General features: G+C 54.0%; 1 protein-coding gene across 6 annotated transcripts in view; it reads right to left on the bottom strand.

Annotated features, from left to right (window-relative positions):
• RPTOR (regulatory associated protein of MTOR complex 1) overlaps positions 1-24,588 on the bottom strand; it is a 319,684-nt gene that overhangs the window by 89,005 nt on the left and 206,091 nt on the right. For all 6 annotated transcript variants that reach the window (XM_064582472.1, XM_064582474.1, XM_064582473.1 and 3 more), the window contains 4 exons: positions 23,149-23,249; positions 22,455-22,599; positions 9,345-9,420; positions 2,863-2,964 (listed from right to left, as the gene is read on the bottom strand). In XM_064582472.1, the coding sequence (XP_064438542.1) occupies positions 2,863-2,964; positions 9,345-9,420; positions 22,455-22,599; positions 23,149-23,249 (424 nt within the window). The remainder of the gene's footprint in view (positions 1-2,862; positions 2,965-9,344; positions 9,421-22,454; positions 22,600-23,148; positions 23,250-24,588) is intronic.

Raw genomic sequence — 24,588 nt, 5'->3', positions numbered from 1 at the left:
AGCCTGCTTCTCCCTCTCCCACTCCCCCTGCTTGTGTTCCCTCTCTCCCTGTGTCTCTCTCTGTCAAATAAATAAATAAAATCTTAAAAAACAAAAAAAACATGGTCAATAAAGACTCCTGGGGAAAATGTCATGTGTTACATCGTCTTTCTGATTCCTTCTGTTCATTTATATTAAAAATAATTGAAGGCTACCATAAACTAAGATTTATGTTAAAATAAGGACTGGCTTTTGTTTGTACTTTTTATGACCATTATTCCTGTTTGAGATGGGCCGGGATCTGGGGACACGAGAGGCAAGTGGTGAACGGAATGTTCCCGTCTGTGGCGGCGTGAACACCCACGTAACATGTGAACGCCCACGCTACACTTTGTGCGCCTCGAGCACAGACGGCGCTCGGGCACCGGGCTGAGGCTTCTTGGTGGGGCCAATTCTTACAAAAACAAGACTCTGAAGCTCCAACCCTGGCGGACCGTGGGGGACCCTGCGGGCCAGGCGCCCGGGAACCTGCCGACTAGCTTCCAGAGCTACCCATGTCTGTAATACGTGTAACAATGACACCCCAGTTGCTTTCCTGCTGTCGCCTGAGAATGACCCTGCGCTTTCAGACCAAAAATCCTATTTGTAAATAAAAGGAGGCAGTGAAAGCAAACAGGCTTCCTGATGAAGTGCCCGGATGGACTCTCGAGGTCTGGAGGTACTAATGCTGTCCTGCGAAACCCCTTCTCTCCCTCCTACAACATGCCGGTCCTTCCCTCCCGGTCTGGGGCTTCTTTGTGCCCTGGCCAACCGAGGGGGCGCAGACAGTGATGTCATGTCCACTGAGAGACCGTGAGCACCTGCCCTTGCGGTGCTGCGGGGATCGAGAGACTTCCTTCCTATCCCTTCTTCTAGAGGCAAGAAAAGACCCCGGGGCTGGTCAGGGAAAGTTATTTCCAAGCTTACATTCACAGGAGGGACTGCAAATCAGCTGGCCTGAGAAGACATTTCGTTTGACCCTGAAGGTTATCAGCTAAAGCCTCTGAGTCTTCAGGCACAGAAAATTCTCCCTGGCTTGTGGGAAAAGCAGCAGGGATTGGAAAAGCCACAAAGTCTGCATTAAAAATCTTCTTTCCTTAAGCAATTCTTTCTGACTTGCTAAGGCCCTGGAGAATAATTTATGGGTAACGGGGTCCAGGCTTTGGCAAAAATAAACTTCCTTAAGAGAAAGCAGGATGAAGTTAACTGAACTAATGAGAAAGAGGCCGACCCTGTGGGCCTGGTGCTCGTCTGCACTCCGTCCTTCCCTTCTTGTTAAGTAAAGGTTCCCGCATTGATCCAGGTTGGGCATAGCCCAGGAGACTGCCTGCCAGGATGATGAAGAGCCTGCTGCTTACGGCTGAGAGAGCACACACACAATGTCTCCCCTCTGTCCTCTCAGAGCGCTGCCCCTCACTTCGGCACCAGAAAGTTGGCTCTATTAGGGCCTCTCCTTCCCTGAGGGAGTGTGGATTGTAAATGGAACGTTAAAAAGAAACGTGGATAGCAGGCCATGTACAGCAGGCCTCTCTGCCCAACCCAGAAGACCTGATTCCATGTGCTTGGCCTCTGGCCCCCGCTTTGGAAAGGACGGATGTCACTCGGTCATGCTGTCGAAATCACGGAAGGTCAGTGGTACCCTCACAGGTGAACATGCTGGTGACCCAGAAGGCGCTGGAGCCCAGCACGTCCCACCTGTGCCCCAGTCGTCCCTGGAAATGTGCCCGTTCACCCCCAGCACCGCGAGTACGCGCTGAGGGAGGGAGCGCTGGTGGCTCTGCCACACGGTCAGCTGTGTTTTATCCTTATTACTGACTCTCTTTTTATTTGTTTTGGCTTCAAAAATGTGCTTGTTTACAGCTCACCCTGCGAACTCGGGATCGTCCTAATCTGGAAGCTAACAATCTCTATGCTCTATTCGTAACCTCAATCATTGTACACAATGCTGCAGCCTGTGGCTACTCCGGGCCCCCAATTGTCTCTGCAGCACGTCGACCACATTTCCAGCACCCGTCCTCCCCGGCCCCCTCTGCCGTCTGAGGGTCCCGGCACACAGGCCTGAACCAGGTGAAACCTCTGGTTCTGGGGCCTGCAAATGGTCTTCAGGGCCTGCTGAGCAGCAGACTCCGAGGCAGTCGACCACGCCTTTTCCACAAATACACCTTCACCGACACAAAAGTTCTGTGAAAACTTCCTCATCTTCCCACCTGTGAGGCACTCTGGTATTCTGCCATTCTCCCCCATCTGAACCGCTAGCCAAATAAATTAGCAGAACGAGACCCACAACATTGAGCTTCCAACCACTAGGGGGGCACAGTCTTTGTGTGAGCATTGACACAGGCCACCGGAGGGTCTGGCACACGCCCTCCATGGAAGGGAGGGCAGGGCTTTGGGTCCAGGCTGCCCGCCACCCAGTCAATGACCCGCAGTCCACGGGCACCTGGCGAGGAGGCACGAGGGCCGTCTGTGACGTGCTCACAGCTCCTGCCCTTTCCTCCTGGGCGGACTGGCAGCTCATGTTCTTCCAAACAGAAGGGCCTGATGCCACTGAGCACATTCGCTGCAGACTTCTGTGGATCCCCCGGAAAGGGCTGCTGACTACAACCCAAATTAGTATTTAAATGAGAATGGGGACGGGAACTCTGACATCCCCAGGAAAGCCCTCCCCAGAATAAGTCTGCGGTGGGACTCAGTGACCTCTGAGGGATCTGACTGATGTCCCCGAGAGCCACCTGGCTGAGAACACAGCCACGCACACATATCCGCACACCCGCACACACATCCCTGGCTCTGGTTCCTTCCCTGCAACGCGCTCAGCCAATCGGCGGATCTGAAGAAACTCACCTGCAGAACAATGGGAAGTTGCTCGGGTGGGTTCCTGTTCTCCACGCCCATTGTGAGCCACACCTGGAATGCAGTCAGCTGCTCAGCAAAGAAGGGGCTGTGCTGTGGGACAGGCGGGGAGCATTAGTTAGGGACCCCCGTTCCTTATCAGCTCTGTCCTGACGCACCCACCCGCCCCATCAACGCAGCCCCTGCGCCTGCCCAAGTCCGCAACGGTCCAGGCGAGGGAGGTCAGGGCAGGACCGCAGCAGGGGAGCTGGCGAGGGTGACAAGGGCAGAGCAGGGGGCGTGTGTGAGCAGACCACACAGGGGCAGGACGACACTGTTGAGATCCCAGATAACTCTTGGCCAGAGCCCCAGGAAGGGGGTCCCTGGGCTGAGGTGCGAAAGGAGCTGAGAGAAGAGTGTTTGGGGGAGAATGTGGGGAATTCTGCCCTGGGCATGTTGAGTTCAAGATGCCTACTGGACACCCTGTGGGCACGGGGCTGAGCTCACAGGGCAGGAGAGAGGTCTGCACGGGAGGCGCAAATTCTGAGAGAAGCGAGGAGAAGCAGGGGGCCCAGGCTGAGCCCAGATGCCAAGGGCGGTTAAGTGCGGAAGGAACATGGGGTGGCGGGCAGGCGGACAGAGCCTGGTTCTGCCTGGTTCTGCGGTGACTGGCTGAGCAGTGTGGAGGTGCAGCCTCGGGCACAGTGGAGTGCACTGGGAAGGGAAGATAATCTGGAGAGTCCAGTGTAGACGGTTCTGTGAGGGGGAAGGACAGAAATGGAGTGGGCTGGAGGGGACAGGGGCCACCTGGTCAGGAACTCCGGTTTAACGGTGGGAGGGTGAGGCGCGTCTGTACGTGGGTGAAGCAGTGGGGGCGGGCAGGGCGGCTGCTCCACCACGAGCTGGGGAGGGCTCTCTGCGGGCGGGAGACGGGGAGGCAGACGGGCCTGGATGCAGGGACGTGGGCACACATGGCAGGGCTCGCAGGGGTCTCTCCATCACTTCTATTTCTCAGTGAGTCAGGAGGGGAGGACACGGTCGAGCAGAGTGGCATGGGAAGGAACTGTGTGTGGTGACCTCAGTGGGGACACAGGGGTTCTGAGTCCTGCCTGTATGTGGGCACAGGCGGAGGGAACGGGCACCGAGTCACCCAGAGTTGCGATGTACGCAGGAGCCCTGAGGTCAGTGGAGGGAGGGGCCAGCAGGCGGCAGGGCTGCTGGACAATGCACTGGGGTCAGAGTCAGAGTGATGGGGGTGCAGGGACAAGCTGGACAGCCAGCAGTGGGGGCATGGAGGTGGTCTGTCCTTACTGGCCCAGCGGGGGGGGGACGCCTTTACCCGCAGTGACAGGGACCGGGTAAAGCACAGGAATGGCTCAGGCTGAGGGAAGGTCTGGGAACCGAGAAGCCGGGCAGCGGCAGGATGGCTGGGTTTTTCACTCTGACAAAATCACTTTCACCTAACACACAGTTCTGCTGTCCCTGAGCCCCAAACAAGAAGAATCCCAAGTTATAAATCTCTGCCTCCCATCCCTATCCTCCCTGTCCCACGGGGGAAGGTGAGGCTGTTTCAGAGGTGTGTCTGTGAGTAAGGAAGGGGGGCGGGAAGGTGGGAATGTGGCTGTGGCCTGGGGTTCTGGTACATGTGGACCTGTGTGGACATGTGTGTTTACACGACTCTAAGCCGTGGGCAGACCCAGGCCTGCTCACTCCACGCCGTCCACGGAGGAGCCTGGTGGTCAGAGCCACAGTGCTCCCTTAGAAAAGTCTGTCACGTGAGAAGCCAGCGGAGGACACGCACCACCCAGGAATCCATGTTCCTGCAAAGTCAGCTTGCATCACGTGAACCAAATCTGGAGGGCAACCTGTGAATTGGGATGGAGCCCCCAAACCGGCTTTCCTGTTTTTAAGTGTGAATTATTCATCAATTGATTAAAAACAGCAGCCCCGTTAAGCTCTCCCTCCCCACAGGGAGGGAGGAGGGGAGCTCAGGTAATTCACATCATTCCAGCTCTTTTCCCTTCCTTCCAAGTTAGTTTTTGAATTACGGATGTTCGCATGTAGCTCACTGCTGAAAAAACCGTTCCGCACAGCAAGAAGGACAAGCATTCCTCATCTCTTCACCCAAAACTGTCCAAAGGGAAAGCGCCTGCCATCGGAACACGCAGTGAGGTTTGGTGTGCTCCTCATTGTGGGGAAGCCCCCCAACACAGGTGGGGCTCAGCGTCCCAAAGGACGCTCCAGGGAACACCCTGAGAGCTGCCCCACGTGCGTCTGACGATGACTAAGAGCTGGGGCCTGGGCCAGACCTCCAAGATTACCTCCATCATGTCAATGCTGCTGTGCAGATTGTGGGGAGACCGGAGACCAGGAGGGGCGTCCAGAGGACAGCTCATGCAGGCCTGGATGGAGGCTCTGAGTCATGGGGCCATGTGTCCAGGGCCTCCCAGGACAATTCTGAGGCCAGGTGGGCCACTCCACGGTCAGCCCACGGGTCAGATGGCCCGGGCCTGAAAACAGGTGCAAGGGGAAAGGACAAAAAGCGGGGGGCCAGATGGGCACAAAGAGCCACACTTGACCACTGGGGAACCCAGAAAGCCTTTTGCTGTCATTGTTGAGAGAGAGGAAACGGTTAATCTCAACACCCTTCCTCCTCATCCCCCTTGGCGTCCCTGGTCCAGACACACTGACACTGGCTGGTGCCATCCTGACTGTACGGTGACATACTCGCTCCTCATGATGACCTCACCACTTAGAAGAGGAGATAAAACCGCAGTGGCCAGGAGCATTTGGATTCCAGCCCTGTGTCAGAACTCAGCCTGCAGAGGGCTCTCTTTAAGCCCCTCAAGAAAGTCCATTATCCATGCTTCCCACCATGTGCAAATGCTCCTCCCCTCCCCTATGTCAGCAAATGCTGATTCTCATCGGGCTCCTTTCCATTGTTGACTAAAATCTGTCTTCCCAACTACTGACCTTGGAAGAGTGACATACATGCTGGGCTTTGCTTTAGGGTATCTAACAATAAGGTTTTAAGATGAAGCCAGTAATTTATAGGAAAATTATTAGAACAAAGTAGTGAATTTAATAAAGCTGCTGCACAAAATCACCTATAAGCCCTATGTACACAAAGAAAAACAGTAAATGGCATTTAGGAATATACTATTTATAGTCATGTTGACGGATGGGAAGACTCAACATTGTAGAGACGCCCCCAAATCCATCTATGGATCCGTGTAATCTCTGTCAAAATTGCTTTCATAATCAAGCGTGCTCAGTACCCATGCAAGGACAAAGTGACCAACGGGGCAGAGCAGAGAACCCAGAAGCAGCCCCACAAAGATGGTCGCCTGATTCGCTGTAAATAGCACTGGGCGAACTGAACATCCATGTGTGGAAAAGCGTATCGCGAGCCCTACTTCACACCATCCATATAATTAATCCCAGACAGACTGCAGTTCTAAGGGTAAAAGTAAAACAATCGAGCTTTCAGAAGAAAAAGAGAACACCTTCTCAGGGGTGTGCATCTCAAAGTAAACATTTCTTAAGCAGGATACCAAAAGTCTTAAGCATGAGAAAAAAATTGGCAAATTGGATTATGTTAAAACAAGAAACTTCTGTTCAAGAAAAAAAAATACTGAAAAAATGAAAATAAAGTCCAGAGCAAAAGAGAGAGAGAGAGAGAAAAAAAGATATTCGCAATGAGTGACAAAGGATTTGTATTCAGAAGATATAAACGATCACTACAAATCCATAGGAAACACACAAAAGAACAATCAAAAGACTCAATCAGGCAGTTTACAAAAGAGGATATTCAAATGGCCAACGAAAATACAGAACAATGCTCAACACTATTGACCATCAGGGAGATACAAGATAAAATTTCGGTGAAACACCTCTCACACTGAACCAGAATAGCCAAATAAGGGGAAAAAGGGGTAGAAAGTATCAAGCATTTATGAGGATACAGGGCAACGGAAACACTCACAAGGTGTGGGTAGGACTGTAAACTGATGCGGTCACTTTGGAAAACTGCCTGGCAGCATCTACTAAAACTGGCCATATGAATGCTGGCGACCAGAAATTTCACTCCCAATGTGTATCCCTGACATAAATGCACCAAAGGCAAGTAAGAAATTAGCAGCACCCAGGGTGGGCTGGGACCAGCTTGCAGTAAGAGAAGCATTCGCCTTAGGAACAAGATTTAAAGGCACAACAAAAAGCTCAGTAATTGAGATTAAAAAATACTTTAATGCAATATTTAAAAAAATGCGAAAATCCATAATGAACAAAATATCAAAATTTCAAGTAAAGACAGCCTCAGAATTACTGATTTCTCCTTTCCCTCAGGCTCTAATGACTCGGCCTGGCACTGGCCAGCATTATTTGTGGGGGCTGCAACCTGGAAACTCAAAATGCCCACTGGCCAGAGGAGGGGTACATGGCCCCTGGAGAACCCTACGCTGTGACGAGAGCTGCAACCACGGAAGCAGACGTCGTGTTGAACGAAGGCAGTCAGATGCAAAGGCTACATACATCCTGTAGGATTCTATTTACCCAAGTGCACAAAACCAGGCAAGAAAGTAGTTACCCGAGGGGAAAGCCGGTAGAAGGTGGCAGGAAGGGCCTTCTGGGAGCTTCTAACATGTAGCCGCTTGATTTGGGTGCTAGTTACTTGAGTGTGTTCATATTATAAAAACTCCTCAAGCCACACGTTTACGGCGTGCAATTTTCTCTATGTACATTCTGCTCCCAAAAAAGTGAAAGCAAAATAAAAAAGCTAGCATGTGGTCTACATCAGTTACCCCTCCCTGTCACAATTTGGGGGAAATGATTCCCACATGTAGAATACTGATTCCAGCAGATTAGAAATGAAGCACTGAGATCCTTGGAAACATACCTGGCACTGGAGCGGAAGGATAATAATACAGAGACTGTGTTATTTTACATGCGACTATATAGTTCTGATTCTCTAAGGGTACAAAGTAAAACATTACACCGTACAAAAAGCCAAAATCATGTTAGGTTTTCCAAACACATGCTATGGCGACAGGCCCTGGCCTCCTTTGGCGAGCTGAGGCACCGGGGAGGGCTACCCCACTGTGGTGGAGGGGAGGCCAGGGCTGTCCCCACGGACCCCTGTGACTGTGCTCAAGCCCGGTCCCTGCCTCAGAGCTTAGGTCCAACGGGAAGGGGACCCCCGGCTGATGCCAAGCACACTGGTGAGAGCCGAGTGAAGGCTCTGCCAGCTTCCTCTTCAGGGTTTAAAAATGCAAGGCAGTCTGCAACGTAACTTGTGAGTGTGTTTAAAAAAAAAAAAAAAAAAGGGCAGCTGGAGAGAGGGATGGATATGCTCCAGCAAGTGTGGCAAATGTTGACGGCAGGACTAAGTGGTGGGCATACAGGCGCTCACTGTACAATCCTCTCAACAGTGCTGTAGGTTTGGAAGTTTTCAAAATAAAATGTGAAAAATGTCAAGTAATAAAGAAGAAGGAAATAGGAGATAAGAGAGGGAGGCCTCTTAGCTCATCACCCCCACCAGGGACGTCAAGATCATCTGAGGAGTTACACGTACACACACACACCACACAGATATGCACACATGTACACAGACATCCCACAGAGATACACACATACACATACGTGTACCCTCCACACCCCATGCCTGACCTGAGCACTCAGCCTGTATGAACTCCTTTAGTCCTCCTATGCCCCTTTAATTGCAAACCACCCTGATTCCCCTGTAAAACGAGGAAACTGAGGCACTGGGGAGCGAGCCTGCCCCTGTAGTCTTGAGTGGGGTCAGAGATGAAGGTGTGGGTAGAGAAAGCCAGTGGCTCTGACCCTCCAGCCCCACCCTCCATGGCCTAGAGCCACTCACTTTGCTCTGCTGCCCTGGACCTCCCAGACCTGGAAGCCTCCCTGACCCTTGGGGTCAGAAGGTGCATGTGCGCAGACGTGAGTGACCCTCCTCCTTCCTCAGGGCCCTTGAGGGAGGGGCTGGGTCTGGTGCCCATGCACTCCGACTCGATACATGAATCCTGAATGAAAACACAGAGGCCGGGAAGCAGATGAAGCAAGGGTGACTCTGAGTGAGGGGCTGTGCGACCCCTGGTGAGTCAGTCCCCTGAGAGGCCTGGGGACCAGATGTTCCCTCAGTGCTGAGCTTTACACCCTCAGGTTCTAGTCAGGAGTTTTGGGAAACCCATAATCCATTCCAGTTAAAAGGCAGAGCCTGGAACACGGGGTCAGGGAGCGTGCGTTAAGAAAAGCAGATTGACAAGAACATCACTTTTAAGAGAGAACATTTCCTGAGCTCACCATTTCAAAATCTCGAACCCCTGGCTGATGTAATCTTTCAAACTTCCACTAACGGCACCTTTTCCCAGGCGGGCGAAGAAAATCTGACGACCCAGAGCCCTAGGGGCTCTGCAGACCAGGGGCCCAGGGACAGAGCCCCCCTGGTGGACCACGCGGATGCCCTTCTCGGGACTCACCCGAAATGCGGTGCCTTCCTCGATGATGGTTGGCAGCTGAGAGAGGCAAATGTCGACGGCAAGGTCCCAGGCTTGCCTGCGGAGAGAACAGAGGCCTTACTGACCGCTTCTCCGGGAGAGGCCCTGGTTGCGTCTGGGCGGAGCCATGGCCGCGGGTCCTCAGGAGAAGCAGGAAGACATCTGGAAGCCCACTAGAGCCATTTGTTTATTTAACATTGGTTCTCTTCAAATTTACATGAGAAGAGCTTGGGAAAACTAAAGGGACTCGCCTCACTTTCACTGTAGCTTCAGCCCCGCACTTGATGGCAACAGGCTGCCCACACCCACAGAGCAGCCGTGGCCCCGCGGTGGCTGGACAGTGACAGGGGCACAAATACCCCATGCTGCTTCATCAGCAACGGCCAGTGTGGTGCCAGAAGGAGGTGGGTCCGTCAGTGGACCCCCCGTCCTGAGCGTCCCTCCGCCCCAGAGTCAGGACTGGCCCTGCACCACCACCCTGCCCAGTGCAGGGCCTGGACCTGTGCCCACGGGAGCCTCTCGGGGACGAGGCTGGCAGTGCTTATTTGAGGGGATAGCAAGTCTCTCCCATGTGTGACCCTGGCCACCTCTCCACCGGTTTCTCAAGGCATCGGGACCTGGCTCAAAACACGTACAACATGGCGAGAGCACCTGCTGGCCTGGCTCCGGCGCATGTGGCTCCAGCTCCCCGGGTTCTTGGGAGACCTGGGGTAGCAGGCGCCCTGGTGGGGCCCCGATCAACAAGGGATGCTCATAGCGTTCAGTGTTAGTTCTAAACTGATGCAGATGATCACCTCCCTCTCTCTACAGCCACGGATGGAAGCATGGACACTGGGGACACAGGGGTTCCTTCGCCCCTGCTCTGCCCCTTCCCTTCCTCATGGAGACAAAGTGGGGATCAGCACGCAGATCTGGTTTTCAGCACGGCCGCCTCTCCTCCCAGGGAAGTTCCGGAGAGGTGGGATTCCACCTACTGTTTATGAGACTGGCGGCCCCGTTTCTCCACATCCCCAGAGACGACCACACTGGGAATGAAAAATGTAAACAACCAGAAACACAGGAAATGTGTAAGACAAACAAAAGCCTAGAGGGCTCTCTGTCATTACTGAAATACATGGAATATATTCCAGTTTTCCCGACCGGCCCCTCTGAACAAGCACGCCCTTCCCCCACCAATCTAATTAAGAGGCAATCAGCGCGTAATCAAAAGTGCCTCAAAGAACAGGCAATAAATAGTTCCCATATGCTCCATAAGTGCCCAGGCTGCAGGCGAAATGGTTCTTCAGCAGCGCTGAGGGAGATATCTGCTCTTTGTTAGACAGAAGCAGAGTCAATTACTGCAATTAAACCCTATAAAAATTCCTTGACTTTAATCAAATAAAAACTTTGAACTTCAGGAGTTGGAAGAAAGTGTGTACAAGCTGGGGGCAGGGAAGTGTGAAGTGGGCGCAGGGGGGTGTCCAGGGCGCTGGCTGCGAAGCCTGGCTCTGGGCCCCAGCAGTCAGCTACAGCGCTATGGGCGTGCCTGGGAACCATGCCTAGATAGGCAGCGCCCTGCCCTCTCTCAGCCCCAGCTCACCAAGATCACGAGGCAGGAAGAATCCTACCCCGAAAAGGGCCCCACCCCCGGCAGCTGTCCATGGTCCTGGCTGGGTGTTAGGGACAGAGTATTGGGGGAACCAGGCTGCACTGGGAGAGGCCACCAGGAGGTCTCCTGATGCCGGCTCCCTCCCTCCAGAGAGTGAAAGCCCCGTGGAGCCCCATCAGGGCCGGGGTGGGGAGGGGTGGGGGGGTGGTGACAGTCCTTCCGAGAGTGTGCTCTGCGTCAGCACTGGCCAGCCTGACAGCTCCCGGAAGTGAGTCCTCAAGCACCCAGGATGTTTCATTTGTGACAGGGACTCTGGGGGCTGCGAACATGGCAGGGAGCCCCGGAGCTGAGAGCGAGGCAGAGAAGCTGCTCAGGGCCATGGAGAGAGGGACACAGCTGTGTGAGTGAGAGAGAAAAGGGACTTGGCCCACGGTGCTGAAAATGGCAGCACTCGGGAGAACATCGAAGACCTACGGAAGCCGGACGGTCAAACGTGATGACCGGTGCGCGTGGAGCTGCAGCAGGCCGGTGACCCTCTCCAGGCCTCTGGCTGTTGGTGCTTACGAGGGGAAAGGTCCACTCAGGGGACCTGAGCTCCCACGAAAGCCCAGCAGCACAGTGGCGCTCTCTGCCAGCGTCCTTTCAGTTGGCTAAAGCCGGCTGCATTTTCTAGGGTAAGATCGAAATGAATGTGGAGTCTTAATTCGGGTTCTCACTCAGGGAGAGTGGGAACGTGAATCCTGGGAAGCCTGAGGCCGTGGCGGTGGGCTGCCGGGCTCCGTGCGCTCTGGCGCCCCGGCAAGCGCCAACCCGGGAGGGTGTCTGCGTTCACACTTCCCACTGCCCACGAAGCGGCTGCACCGGCACATCGTGGGGGGGGGGGGGGGAGTGGCGACAGCCTGACCGGCTGATCCGATCCCGGTGGTGTGGAGCAGTGGTTCCCTGCGCTGTGGGCTGCTCCATGAGTCACTGCCCGGAAAACGTGCCGTGCAGGCAAGAGCTCGGGTTTTCAGGAAACGGGCCTCTGATGGCAGCCGCCCAAGGAGTGGGCTGGCAGAAGAGCCTTCCAAGATTGCGCGGCCTCCATCTGCAGCCATCGCTCAGCGGGAGAGGCGCCCTCGACGGGAACGGAAAGCACAGGTTATTACTGTGGAGAGAGGCGAGGTTTCGGGACCTGCAGAAATCGAAAGTGAAGGAGAACGAGTCCCTGATGGCTTCACATCAAAAATTCAACAGGAGCCCACGCCGAGCGCTTCATCATTAGCGCCCCGCCTGAAGTAAAGTGCAAATGTAGATTACGTTGTGTCTTAACCTCAATTTCTGCTTGGCTTTGTTCCCTTCTTTCCCCTGCTCAAAATTCAACTTCTCCATCACCATCCAAGGACTATATAACTGGACGGCACGTTATTTATTGCAGGCGCTCTCTCCAACAGCCTTGGCTGTGGGCTCCCTGGGAACGCACAGCTCTGGCCTATTTACAAGGAGGGGGAGAAGGAGCAAGGGGCACTGTTTTCATGTGTTTTGTCACCAAACCAGCTCTGCTGTAAGCCCACGCAAGCAGCGAGCACCCAGTCGCCTCGGCAGAACCTGAGCACAGCTGAGCATGACCTTCTTGGTGTCTGAGCCTCATGTTCTCCCACCTCTGCACCTGATCCCACCGCCTGTTCCCTCACTTCCTGTATGGACAGGAGTGTGAGCCAGACACCTGCCACCCGGGGCGTTCCCCGCCTCCCTGGCTGAGGTGCATGAGAAACAGCCACCAGGCGACAGCAGAAACGAGCTCTGCCCACGGGTTGCCACTGCAGGGCAGCCGGAAGCCCGGGTCCCGGCAGCTCACACTCAGGCTACGTGGAAAGAGACTCTCCCTCACGAAGCCACTGGATTCTGCATTGCCAACTAACCTGTATTTCAACCACTAGCTCTATCCTCCGGCAGGGGAGGGGGAGGAGGCTTCCCACTGCAGCCGAGTCAGCGTATCAGCAGGGGTGAGGCTGCAGGCCCCACATCACTGCCTGACCCGGTATTTATACCCCGTATTTCTGACCACTGACTTTGACTTTATAAAGAAATAAAGATTATCACCATCTCAGGTGGTTTCCTACTCCCTAGATCTCCACTGGGGTAGCATGGCTGAACTTGAAGCCTTCCTGCTAAATTCATCTGGAACACCAGGACAGTCCAGAAAGCACGCCTGTGCTCATCTCCTTAGAAACCATCTTAGCAAGCGCAGGAACCGGAGCCAAAGCAGGGCTGACACCCCATGTCTGGGAAATGCAAGTGCAGACAAACACTTCCCCCAAGCCCCGGAAAGAGAGAGGAAACATGCAAGCCTGACCTTCGTGCTCTCTTCCCACCTTTACGCGTGTCGGTTTTTTTAGTGTGTGGGCGAGTTGTGTATGGGACCAAGACTTTGTCACCGTGGACACCCCCTGGGAAGCAAAGACTGTCTGTGTGGGTGTTCTAGCTGCCCCTGGTATGAACGGAGAGCAAGGCTCGTCCAAAATGGCCCCATGGGAAAGCCGCAGGTGGACGTTAAAGCCAGTCAATACAAGGGGTCCAGGACTTGGGTCACTTTTGACAGAGAACTTGGGAAAACCATTTTAAAAACTGGCATCACTCCTAATGTGGGGGGTGGTGGAGTCTATTTACCACTGGGTGAATCCCCTTGAATTCTGTGTGTGCTCAAGGAATTTGCCCTGGCCAGAAACCCCTGTGTCTCCACGTGCTTTGGTGGCAGTGACGGGAGGGAGCGCCAGCATGGTGGGTCCCGTGGCAGGCCAGCTGCTCATCCAGGAGCCCAGGACCATGGTGCTGCCTCGGCACAGATGCGGGAGCCGGGAGGGCCTGCACTGGGAGAGGCCACCAGGCGCCGAGGGCAACTGATCAACCAGACGACATTTCTGGCCATTACTGCTTCATTATGTTCCTACAAGCATCTCCTTCTTGAAATCTACAGCCTGATTTCACATTCAGCTCCTTATCAAAGTCGGTTAATGGTATAATTTTCAGCATTTAATGGGATTGACTAATGTTTACTCTTTGGCCACAGACTCATGCTGGCACTGTCGTTAGGAAAATCCCATCTGGAGGAACCGTGTGTTGTACGCACACGACTCTCCTCCTTGGAAATCTCATCACCACTGATTTCTGTAAGAGAACCCTGTAGTTTTACTTACACGGCATTTCTCAGCATATCAGGATAGGAAGCCATGATCTCAAGCCTTTCAAAAAAAGATTCCAATTGGAGAGGACCCTTGGATGCGCACAGTGAAGCAGGATGGGCTCATGGAAGGAGTGCAGGCCGTCGTGCCAAGATGTGGGCAGGCGGCACCACCATGGATGCCTTCCCACCACATGCCTACCAGGCTTCAAGGGCCCGGGGGGCACCAAGGTGCTGAATTCCCACTTCTACCCCAAGGGAATCCATGGTCGTGGTCTCCCGAAGTGTCCCTAGCGGGCTGCAATGGGTCCCCCATGGGTTTGGTCTGGTCCTCAAAAAGTTTTTTCAAAGTACTGTACTGGCTATGAACATACGTACATATGTATGTATGTATTTAGATTTACTTATTTATGTGAGAGAAATAGAGAACACATGTGCATGTGTGCGGGGGGCAGGCATGGGAGAGGGAGAGAAAATCCCAAGCACGCTCCCCGCTGAGCACAGAGCCCCCCACGGGGCTCGATCTCATGACCCTGAGATCCTGACCTGAGCAGAAATCAAGAGTTAGATGCTTAACCAACGGAGCCACCCAGGCGCCCCTGGCTATCTACATTTTAAAATAAGGAGGGGCGCCTGGGTGGCTCCGTTGGTTAAGCGACTGCCTTTGGCTCAGGTCATGATCCTGGAGTCCCGGGATCGAGTCCCGCATCAGGCTCCCTGCTCGGCGGGGAGTCTGCTTCTCCCTCTGACCCTCCCCCCTCTCATGTGCTTTCTCTCTCATTCTCTCTCTCAAATAAATAAATAAAATCTTTAAAAAAAAATAAGGAAGTTGTAAGTGAAAATATGAATTTATGGCTACTCTTTAAAAAGCTACTGTGGGGGCGCCTGGGTAGCTCAGTCGTTAAGCGTCTGCCTTCGGCTCAGGTCATGATCCCAGGGTCCTGGGATCGAGTCCCACATCGGGCTCCCTGCTCGGCAGGAAGCCTGCTTCTCCCTCTCCTGCTCCCCCTGCTTGTGTTCCTGTTCTCGCTGTCTCTCTCTGTCATATAAATAAATAAAATCTTAAAAAAAAAAATAAAAAGCTACTGTGGGCTCAAACTGCCATCAGGAGCAGCACTGGGGCTGAGTGCCAACGATGCAGCCCTGCCGTCAGCACCTGGCGCGACCAATGGCCCTCCCGCCCCTCATCACTGCCCCACAGGACCGACAGACACCCTTCAGGGTCGGCCACCGGAGCAGACCGGGCACAAGGACACTCCTGCTGCCTGAAGCCCTTCAAGGCTCACTGCCCCCGAATTCTGCCCCAACAGAGAACGCACTCTTGGGAGTCGGGCCACTCTGTGCCCCGCTGCACATTTCCTGCAAAGCCATCCTTCTATGGTCCACACCCCTGACGAGGTTCTCCTCCCACAGGCAGCAGCTGGCACACCAGGGCCCTTCCGACCAGAGTCTGCGTGTGCTGCTGGTGCGAGGGGCCCTGTGCAGGGGACGGACACGAACCCGGGCAGTCCACGTCCCCTCTCTCGACACGGCCTGATGGGTCACTCACCCACAGTACCCTCCGGCCTGTCCAGCACCGCCCGCGCTGCGGCTTCCTGTCCCACCACACGCCCTCACGGAGGAGCCCCCCGCTTTGGAGATGCCAAGTCGTCCCTCTTGGCCAGGAAGGGACAGTGGCTCCGGACACGCCACACCTGCCTCCCAAGCCCGTTCCCTCGTGCACTAAGCTGAGAAAAGAAGGTCTGTCGCCAGACTGTCAAGGAATAGTAAGATAATGCACGCTAAACACCCGGTAAAGGGCCTGGCACTTAGTTGGTGCTCAACAAATGTCAACCATTCACACTGTCACCTGCACGTGAACTGCCCTGAACCTTCGCACTTCCAGGGTCTGCTGGACGCACGCCCAGCAGGCTCACCGCGGAGCTCGCTCCAGCACCTCCCGCTGCCCGTGGGCCTGCTCTCGGGGTTGGTCACGGGCAGCACTTTCCAGGCAGAGCCCTGGAGAGGTCCCACTGTCCAGCCTGTCCTTCATACCCTGGATGTAATCGGTCACCAAGCCCTGTCCAACTCAGCAGATAAAACACTCCGAAATCTGGCTCCTCGCATCAAGCCACACCACCACGGCCAGGACCCCAACGCAACATGCTGCTCAATCCCAGCCGCTCCTGACGCCATTCCTCCCGCATCATCGGCCTCATCGGCCGGGGTCCTGGCTCCTGGCCCGCCCCGCTCGCCACAAGCACATGAGGCTCATTCTCTGCAGCTCCGGCCACAGCCATACCCCTGCCTCCTGCTCCGGGGGGTTCCACTTCTCGGCTCTCCCAACCACAGCCCTCCTCTCGCCTGCAGGACGTGGCCCAGCATTCCATCATCTGCGTGTCCTCCTGCTTCTGTGAGCCATGGGCACTCTTCCTTGCAGCACATGCACTGCAGGACAACCCCCTCCTCTAGGCTGCAATCCCCTTTGGGGCGAGACCGCATTTTTGATGTTTGGGTGTCTCCACATCTAAGCCCAGTGCACCCTGGGGCTTTGCCCACCTCCATCTCCTCGGGCTCAGACAGGACACTCGCACTCGCACTGGACACGGGCTGCTCGACCAGGCCAGGACGCCGACAGGTATGGGGAGGTGAGTCAGGACTCAGAGCTCCCAGGCAGGGCTGGTGCGGGCGGACCGGAAGCTTTGTGGGGAAGCTGCCCAGTAGGCTGTTTTGCTCTGGTCCCAGGAGCCTCTTGGGTTCTGCTGAGGGCACAGGGCCAAGGAGTCCCCAGCCTCCTTCTGACCAGGGCCCATCCCTCCACAGAAAGGCTGTTCTTTACGAGTGCTCCTCAGCTGTGTTCAAGCTCCATGACGACAAAGGCTGTGCTGGTCTTTCCCAGGCTGGGTCCCCAGGACCTGACAGTCAATAGACATTTGGGCATTATTTCATACTTTTCTAGAGTGGCTTTTTAAAACCTTTATGAGGCCCACCCAGTGCCCTGTGCTTGGCCGGGGTGCAAGCTCTCCACACAATGGACTGTTTCAAGGAAAACCCTACTGGCCGTACAAACTCGGGACTGAGTCTAATGTGTGTGCGTGATTTCCAGCTTGGAATTTTAACCAGCTCTTGTCACAACATTTGAAACATATCAAGTGAGACCAAGTCCCAGCACCAAACCTTAAGGGATTCTACCAGTCACACACGTTTTGTGCAAAGAAGTGCTCAACATTTCTTCTATCTCCAGTTTTGTATTTTGACAAATAATGCCTTAATTATAATGACTCACTTGTTAAAAAATAGCTTTCGGTGTCTCAAAAGCTTAAAAGAAATCTAGATACAGACTTTAAATTGCAAAAGCAATTATCTGCCGACCTTTAAAATGGAGAGCCCGCCCTCTGCTCCAAGGCCCAGGCGCCCCACCACTCGCCCAGCCCCAGGTCGCCACTCTGTTCTTTTTCTCTGCACATGATATAGATCGTAACGGGGATGGGATTCTGTTGTTGCTACAGCTTGGGGTCTGCTCTTGTCACCTAACACATTTTGCCTACTAGTAAATAATTTCCACAAACATGATTTTAAGAGTGCTTACGCTCTTTCAAGTACACATACCTTAATTACACACCTGCTCTGTTAGGTACCAGGGTTAGTCCCATTTCTCCCTTCTAAAATTCTGACAAATGGATTTGTCAAAATCTTTCAGAATGTCTCATGTTCCTTGGTTTTTCCTCAGCACCTGCCGAATCACCCCCCCGAGCTGGGACAGGAGGATGCAAAGTGGACGGCACAGGCAGGGGCAGGGACCAGGGAGCCTGAGGCCAGCAAGGCCATGACCGAGGGCAGAGGTGCAGGGTCGGGTGGTTCCAAGGCATTCATGGGTAGGACACGGCAAGACAAATCAGATTCCAGAATGGTTGCTGATGCCAGGCCACTTCCAATGTCCAGCTGAAGGAAGAGGCCCAGAGCTCTGTCCCCGCAGGTGAGGCTGGCTGAACCCCGGCATGGGAGGGGGCTGAGCTGAATGTGAACTACAGAAGGGATTTGGGCAGCAAGGTCCTTCTGGTGGAATCCAGCTGCCCTGCCTCACCCAGCAGGGCCCAGGGCCACTCCTCCACCATGACAGCTTCCTGACAGATGACGGAGATACTGTGACTACCCGGTGTCTACCCGCGTCCCTGTCACACATCTAGAAGCCTGCGTGCATGTACACATACGTACTGACAAGTCCGCGCGCAGCCATCTGGGCCTGCACTGCCCGTCGGTCGTGGCCGGGCCCACCGTGTGGCTACTTGCTCACCTCCCTGCGTCTCACATGCTCACCTGCAAAATGGGGCTGTTGGCAATAACATGTCTGTCACGAGGGGCATGACTTAGTACATGGAAAGCATTTACAACATACGACCCATAGGACGTCACTGGTGTGATTATTTTTATATCCAGCACCTTTTGATCTTCTGCTGTGACTTGTCTGTGTCTCTGCCTCAGTAAAGACCACGACACACCATCCTGTCACCCGCCCACACCCTGCCTTCTGCACATAATTCCCACGGACTCTCCAGCTGTCTGCCTGCAGTAAGATGCTGCTCATGCTACAGACTGACGGTGGCCGCCAGGATGCCTGCCTCCCGGGCGCCCCTCGGACGGGCCTGGGACTGACTTCCAACAAAATTCAGCAAAGGGGATGCTGTCCCCAATGCTATGTCAAAGCGTGTAAGACTGCCGTGCCCTTGCTGGCTGAGGAGGCTCGAGGCACACAGGGGACTCCACGTGGCAGGGACTGTGGGTCCTTGCAGCCTGGTGAGGCCCCTGGCAAACCAGCCCCCCGCCCCACAGAAACATCATAACCATGTGTGCTTTAAGCCACACAACGTGCAGGAGTGTGGCTGTTCAGCAACAGGTAATGAATATATTCCGTGACTCTTCTTCAGACTGCAGGATTTCTATTTCTAAATAGAAGACTGCATCTGTTGGAGAAAGCCAACAGGCTTTCTCACAACATGCATTTAGTTTGTTGGCTGGTTCCTGTGTTCCCTTTCATTTTGGCACAGGGGCCCTGGCTTTTAGTCGCCCTTCCTGTGCTAAGCCTGAGTTCAGTGGGAGCCACGGACGCCTCACCTGTCCCTTCCCACCAGGTGGAGAGCTGACAAAATGGCTTCTTCCTTTCACGTGAAACACCCGAAGGGCACACAAGATATATACTTAAGGTTCAGGTTCAAAGAGAAAAGGAAAAAAAATCCAAAGCACCTAAGTTCCCTTGGCCATGAAGGGAAAACCAAACCCACCAGCCACAGCCGGTCCACAGGGTCCTCCATACTGGGGCCCAGAGCTGCTGGAGACAGCAAGGCCCACCGTCGGCAGCCACCAAGGAGTGCTTACGCTTCTCCTCTCTGGCTTGCTTTTACCTTAAATCTTTCCTCCAAAAGTGTCTATTGAACTACATTATGGAAAGACCATAACGCATAGCAAAACAGGCTGGAGAGGAAGGAGGAAGGAGGGCGAGAGAGGAGGTGTATCTCTGTCCCCTCCCTCTTTTCCCGCTGGAGGGACTCCTTCCATGGGATGATCACAAGGCGGCAGGGCGGCGTCTGTCCTCAGCTTGGGAGCACTGGGATGGCACTGTCACAATCTGACTTCTATGGACACGCTCATGTGAACAAAATTCACTCCCAGCAGCTGGTGGGAGCTGGACCGTCCTGTGGTCCCTGTGACAGACCTCGTAGGTTCTGGTGACAAGCGCCATAGAACCAACTGGAAAGAGGCTCATTTTTCTGGATGAGGAAAAAGTATGTGCTTTAAGGAAACAGGCTGGACAGGAGACAGGAAGTTGGAGGCCTCGAGGAGACCCAATTCCACTTCACGCTTCCGCCTCTCAGAAAGGACCCATAAGACAGCGGGAGCCCAGCACAGCGGCATGGCCCTCTCAGGATGACGAGAACTGTTCTGAAGGGTCACCCCATCCTCCGAGCAGCACAGGGTCAAGGGTCGGCTCAGTGGGGCCGCCAAGACCGTGCTGCCGGTTGACTTTCCTCTCTGCCCAACCCTGCCGCCTCCCGTGCCAGGTCTGGTCTGGGAGCACTCCCCAACAGCACCTGGTGCCAAGCACCAGCTCTGGTGCGAGTCCAACCTGCCACAGCTGGAATGCACCTGACAGGGAGCAGGAGGGCAGCAGGCCAGAGGACGCTCTGCACGATGGGGGACCGTGAAGGCTGAGTGAGCTTCGAGACCCAGGCTTCAGGGTATGTTCTAGCCGCACAGGGGCCTGAAGTGCTCAGGGAGGCCAGACCAAGAGAGGGGGACAGCCCGGGTGTACAGAGATGGCTGCTAGCATTCCACCTGCCTCAGAATACCGCGAGGCTCTCCCCACCTTCACGTGGGGCTCTGTGGATCGCTGTATCATTCACGTTTCTGTGCACAACACATAAATACACATGCTTTATGAGATTCACAGGAGCTAACTTCGCAGGAGAAAGGGCCATATTCCCAGCCTTTGGTGCCAGCAAGAAAAGGTATCCTTAACAGTGATGGTGGGATCACGATCACGTCTAAATTCTGGACCTTAAGCAGTTCTTACACAAGCTCCCAAGTTCAGAAACATGCTAAGAGGCCAATCCTGGGGAAAGGCATCAGTGAAGATGAGTGGAGGCTGGCTGTCTGCACCTGCCTCCTTCCCCGGCCGCCCTCACTCCGGCCCCGTCCGCGCGGTCTGCTCACTGCTCTGGTCCTGGTCTTTGCCATCTTGCACGACGGGGTTTTTTACTCCATGCCACTGAGCCTATCTTACAGGAGGTGTTTCTACAGCCAGAGAAGCGTGCGCTAACAGGAACACACTGGGGGGCTGTGCTAGGGCTCGGGTAGAAGGGGACAGGAGGACGCAGGCCACTTCCCTCTGACAGTCAGTGCCTTGCGCCCACTCACGTCTCCATCTCACAAGGAACCCGCTCGGCCCACGGGGCCCTGTGGCCTGGAGGGCATGTCACTGGGCAGCTGGTGTGGTGCCCATTTCCTATGGCTTCCCCAGTTTTCCTCCCAAGACCACACGTGGCACTGACCCCATGTGGTTTTTTTTCCCTTTTCTTCCCTTTTTTTAATAATAAATGTTTTATAAAAACCTGGTTCAGAAGAAAGAGACAGGATTCAAGACATCACTTTTCTTAAGGGAGAAGGCTGTTTTGAGGATCCAATCTTCCAGAAACGTCTGTCTTTACTCTAACGATTCACTCTACGTACCAGGAAGGGCTTTGAGCACCCTCCCAATTCCGGCCCGTGGAGCAGCGGGAGCGAACTGCGCTCCACCATTCCGTGCGCACACGACCTCCTTGACGCACGGTGATTCTGCCCTGGCCTGTGCCTCCCACGGCCGCGCTGCTTTACTCTATAAACTCTGGAAGCAAGTGCGGATGATGCATGTTCCAACTCTCTGTGTATAGTCCGCTGCTCTGCCCAGCACAGCACGCCCCGATTTACCTCACAGAGGATATTCCTTCCTGATTTCCCTTCAGTGGAGGAGGGCAGTGAGTCCACAAACCTGTCCTTAGTTCTCCAGGTTTTCAGTGTCGGGGGAAAGCGGTCAGGCACATATTAAAAAAAAAAATCACTAGCGGAAACAAGCCTGGCCGTGAAAATACACCGTGAGTCACATGCTGTTTTTAAGTATCTGCATTAGGGCTTCTCCCATGGACGGACACAACTCAGACCCACTTCTCCTCTGCTATCACCCCGTTTTCGTACGGCTCCAAACTGCTCGTGGTACAAAAACGAGGAAACAGGAAGGAACCGACGCCTTCTGATACGATACATGAATTACAGACAATTCACAGCAGTACCCTTGTTACCACTCTTACAGGAGCATAAGCAGCAACAGTCCCATTTGGGGGGACTATGATCAATGGTCATGAAGACCTCACCCGTGTGCGGGGTGTGCACATGTGTGTGCTTCTGTGACGTAAGCACACACGTTAGCTGGTCACGAATCCAACAGTCTTAATCAGGTGGAGAAATCTGACGTACTTCATAACCCGCCGGCAGTTTCTCCTCTCAGTACTGGTCCCTGCAGGGTTAGAAGCTCACGTACGAGCCTCTCCTGCCCCGAGTTACAGGATCGGTTACATCTGGGGGTGCTTGTCCAGCTCCATCTTCAAAGACCCTCCAAGGCACCTGCGCCCCGAAGGAGACACGTTTCCCATTTGCTGAAAGCTTTAGAGAGGACTTTACCTACTTGTTAACGCCACTTGGGTCTCCAAGTTGGTGGCAAGTCTTCCTATTTTGCTTCACGTAATTCCATTAAACTTGTCCTACCGTAGAGATGGACAGAAACCAAGCCATTTAGAGAACGTCGCATCGTTGGGTACAGCCTGGCCAGGACACTTACCACATTGCGTGCATGTAAGTGGGGGGCAGGCGTGGGCTGCTGACGGGGGTGCAGTTATAGGACCTCATGATCCTTTCTGCCAGGAGAAAATTTCGAAACAGACTAGCCACCAACAGGTCCTGTCTGAAGAGCTTTTGGAAGAGATCTGAGGGCAGATAAAACAGAAAAAGGTATCTTCAGTGACTCACATCTAGCGTTTAAAGCCAAATACACAAATTTACTTCCATCAGAATTTTTTACAAGCAGGTTGGCCTAATAGGCACTTTTCCCACTGGTGATACACACACATTCACATGCATTAAGTACAAACACCAAACCCCAGCCAGTCATTAATGAAAAAAATACAACAAGTCTCATAATAGCTGGTTTTAAGAAATCTGGTTTTAAAAAATCTGGATCGTCACGCCTATTTTTATGAAGAAAAGTGAGTCCTGAGTCCACCTAGAAAAGAATACACTAATGTCGAGTGAAAGCTCAGGTGGGGCTTAGTGTCCACACTGTTCGTGGTGCCTGACCCATGGTGACTCACGGAAACCTCTGGAGGCTCTTGCCTCCTCCTCCTCCTGCCCCCTCAGCTTTCCCCACCGACAAGACCTCCTTGCTTCCATTTCGCCTCCCTCATTCCAAGGGCCAGCATCTCCCAACTGCAAGGCAGCAGCCCTCCCCTGCCCCTGCCCGGCCCGGGCAACCTCACCCCGAGGGAGCACATTCCATGCGATGGTGTCTGTGATTGCCGTGAAGATCCAGTTCAGTTCTCCCAGAGGGGTCCTCCGGTCATTCAGCCGGCCGGGAATCCTAGGAGACACAGTGTGCTTTCATTAGTGACCATCCAGAGAGTCCCGGCTACTGCAGACGGGTGGAGAGAGGAGATGGTGGAAAGAAAAGAGGCGAGGGAGACAAAAAGCTCGGAGCAGAGGCAGGGGAGGCTTGCTGCTGGGAGAACAGCCTCACCTCTTAGAGCGCATTCTCCATCCTCACCTCCCTCCCCTCGGGTACCCCCGATGTATGGAACAGACCCTGTGGCTCCACACACCACTCTTGTGGTTTCTGCGTACAAGAGATGGGTGTGGAAGGGCCCAAAGGGCAGCCCCTGGCATCTGCTACAGAGGAACCCGGGCCAATCTTCTATTCCACATCCCGCCCGGCCCCATGGCTCCAGGCTGCGGAAGTGCACTTTCAACCGGACTGCTGTGGAAGGAGAGCTCGTCCTCTGAGGTCAACTTACCTTCCGTTCACTCATCAAATCTCTGAGCACCTACTCTAGGGCCAAGTGCTCTTCTAGCGCTGGCATGTAGTGGGTGGGGCTCACGGTCCGCTGGGGAGGACAGACAAGAAGCCGGTAACCAAGCACAGCTGGAAGGGCACAGAGACAAAGCCCACAAGACTGCGGTGGGAGGGGCGGGGTCCAGGCGGCGTGCAGCAGGCAGAGGTGAGGGGGGCCTCGCTGAGAAGGTAACACCGCAGCAAGCCGCACTCAAGGAGCTGAGGGAGTGGGCCAAGTCCACACCCAGAGGGAGACCAAGTCCGGCAGAGCCCGGAGGTGTGCTTGTGCGGGCAGCGGCCTCGGCTCTGCGTGTAACACACTTAATTAGATCTGACAGGAAACGCTTTTTTTTTTCTCCCAAAAGCAAAATGCTCACAGTAAATGGCTCAGAGACTAAAGTGTGATTCCTGCTCTTTGTAAGAGTTAACAGATGAATAATTTCCAGCATAGTAGCCCATTTCATGGCACCATCTTTGCATGAATGAGGCTCAAGCGGCCTGCCTCCCTAACAGGCACTGCTGAGCGGCGCAAGCTTCCTCATATGATGGCAACATGTGTGCTCCTTCCTTCCACCAAATGCCTTTTCCTTCAGGAATAAAAAAATTCTTCTTATTTCCTCAAGTAGGCTTAGTGATAAGACATGAAAAAAAAAAAAGAGGGATCAGCAAAATATTTGAAAACAGCATTATTGTTCAAATAGTCTGAAGTCTTGAAAAAAATTTCCCAAATAAAAAAGAATTGTACGTCAACAGGAAGACTCCAGTTTGTTTAAACTGAAAGGCTGTTGCAAACACAGTCAAGCTACTGGCCCTGGCATGGCTGACTTAGAAAGTAGGGTTTATTTAGGGAGAGAGCGTGAGCGGGGGCAGA

This window comes from Mirounga angustirostris, unplaced genomic scaffold (genome assembly GCF_029215605.1).
Source record: "Mirounga angustirostris isolate CCGP_5_RB_7025 unplaced genomic scaffold, mMirAng1.0.hap1 SCAF_17, whole genome shotgun sequence".
Lineage (NCBI taxonomy): Eukaryota > Metazoa > Chordata > Mammalia > Carnivora > Phocidae > Mirounga > Mirounga angustirostris.
Note: the sequence above shows the minus strand (reverse complement) of the source record. Positions and strands in the feature narration are given on the sequence as shown.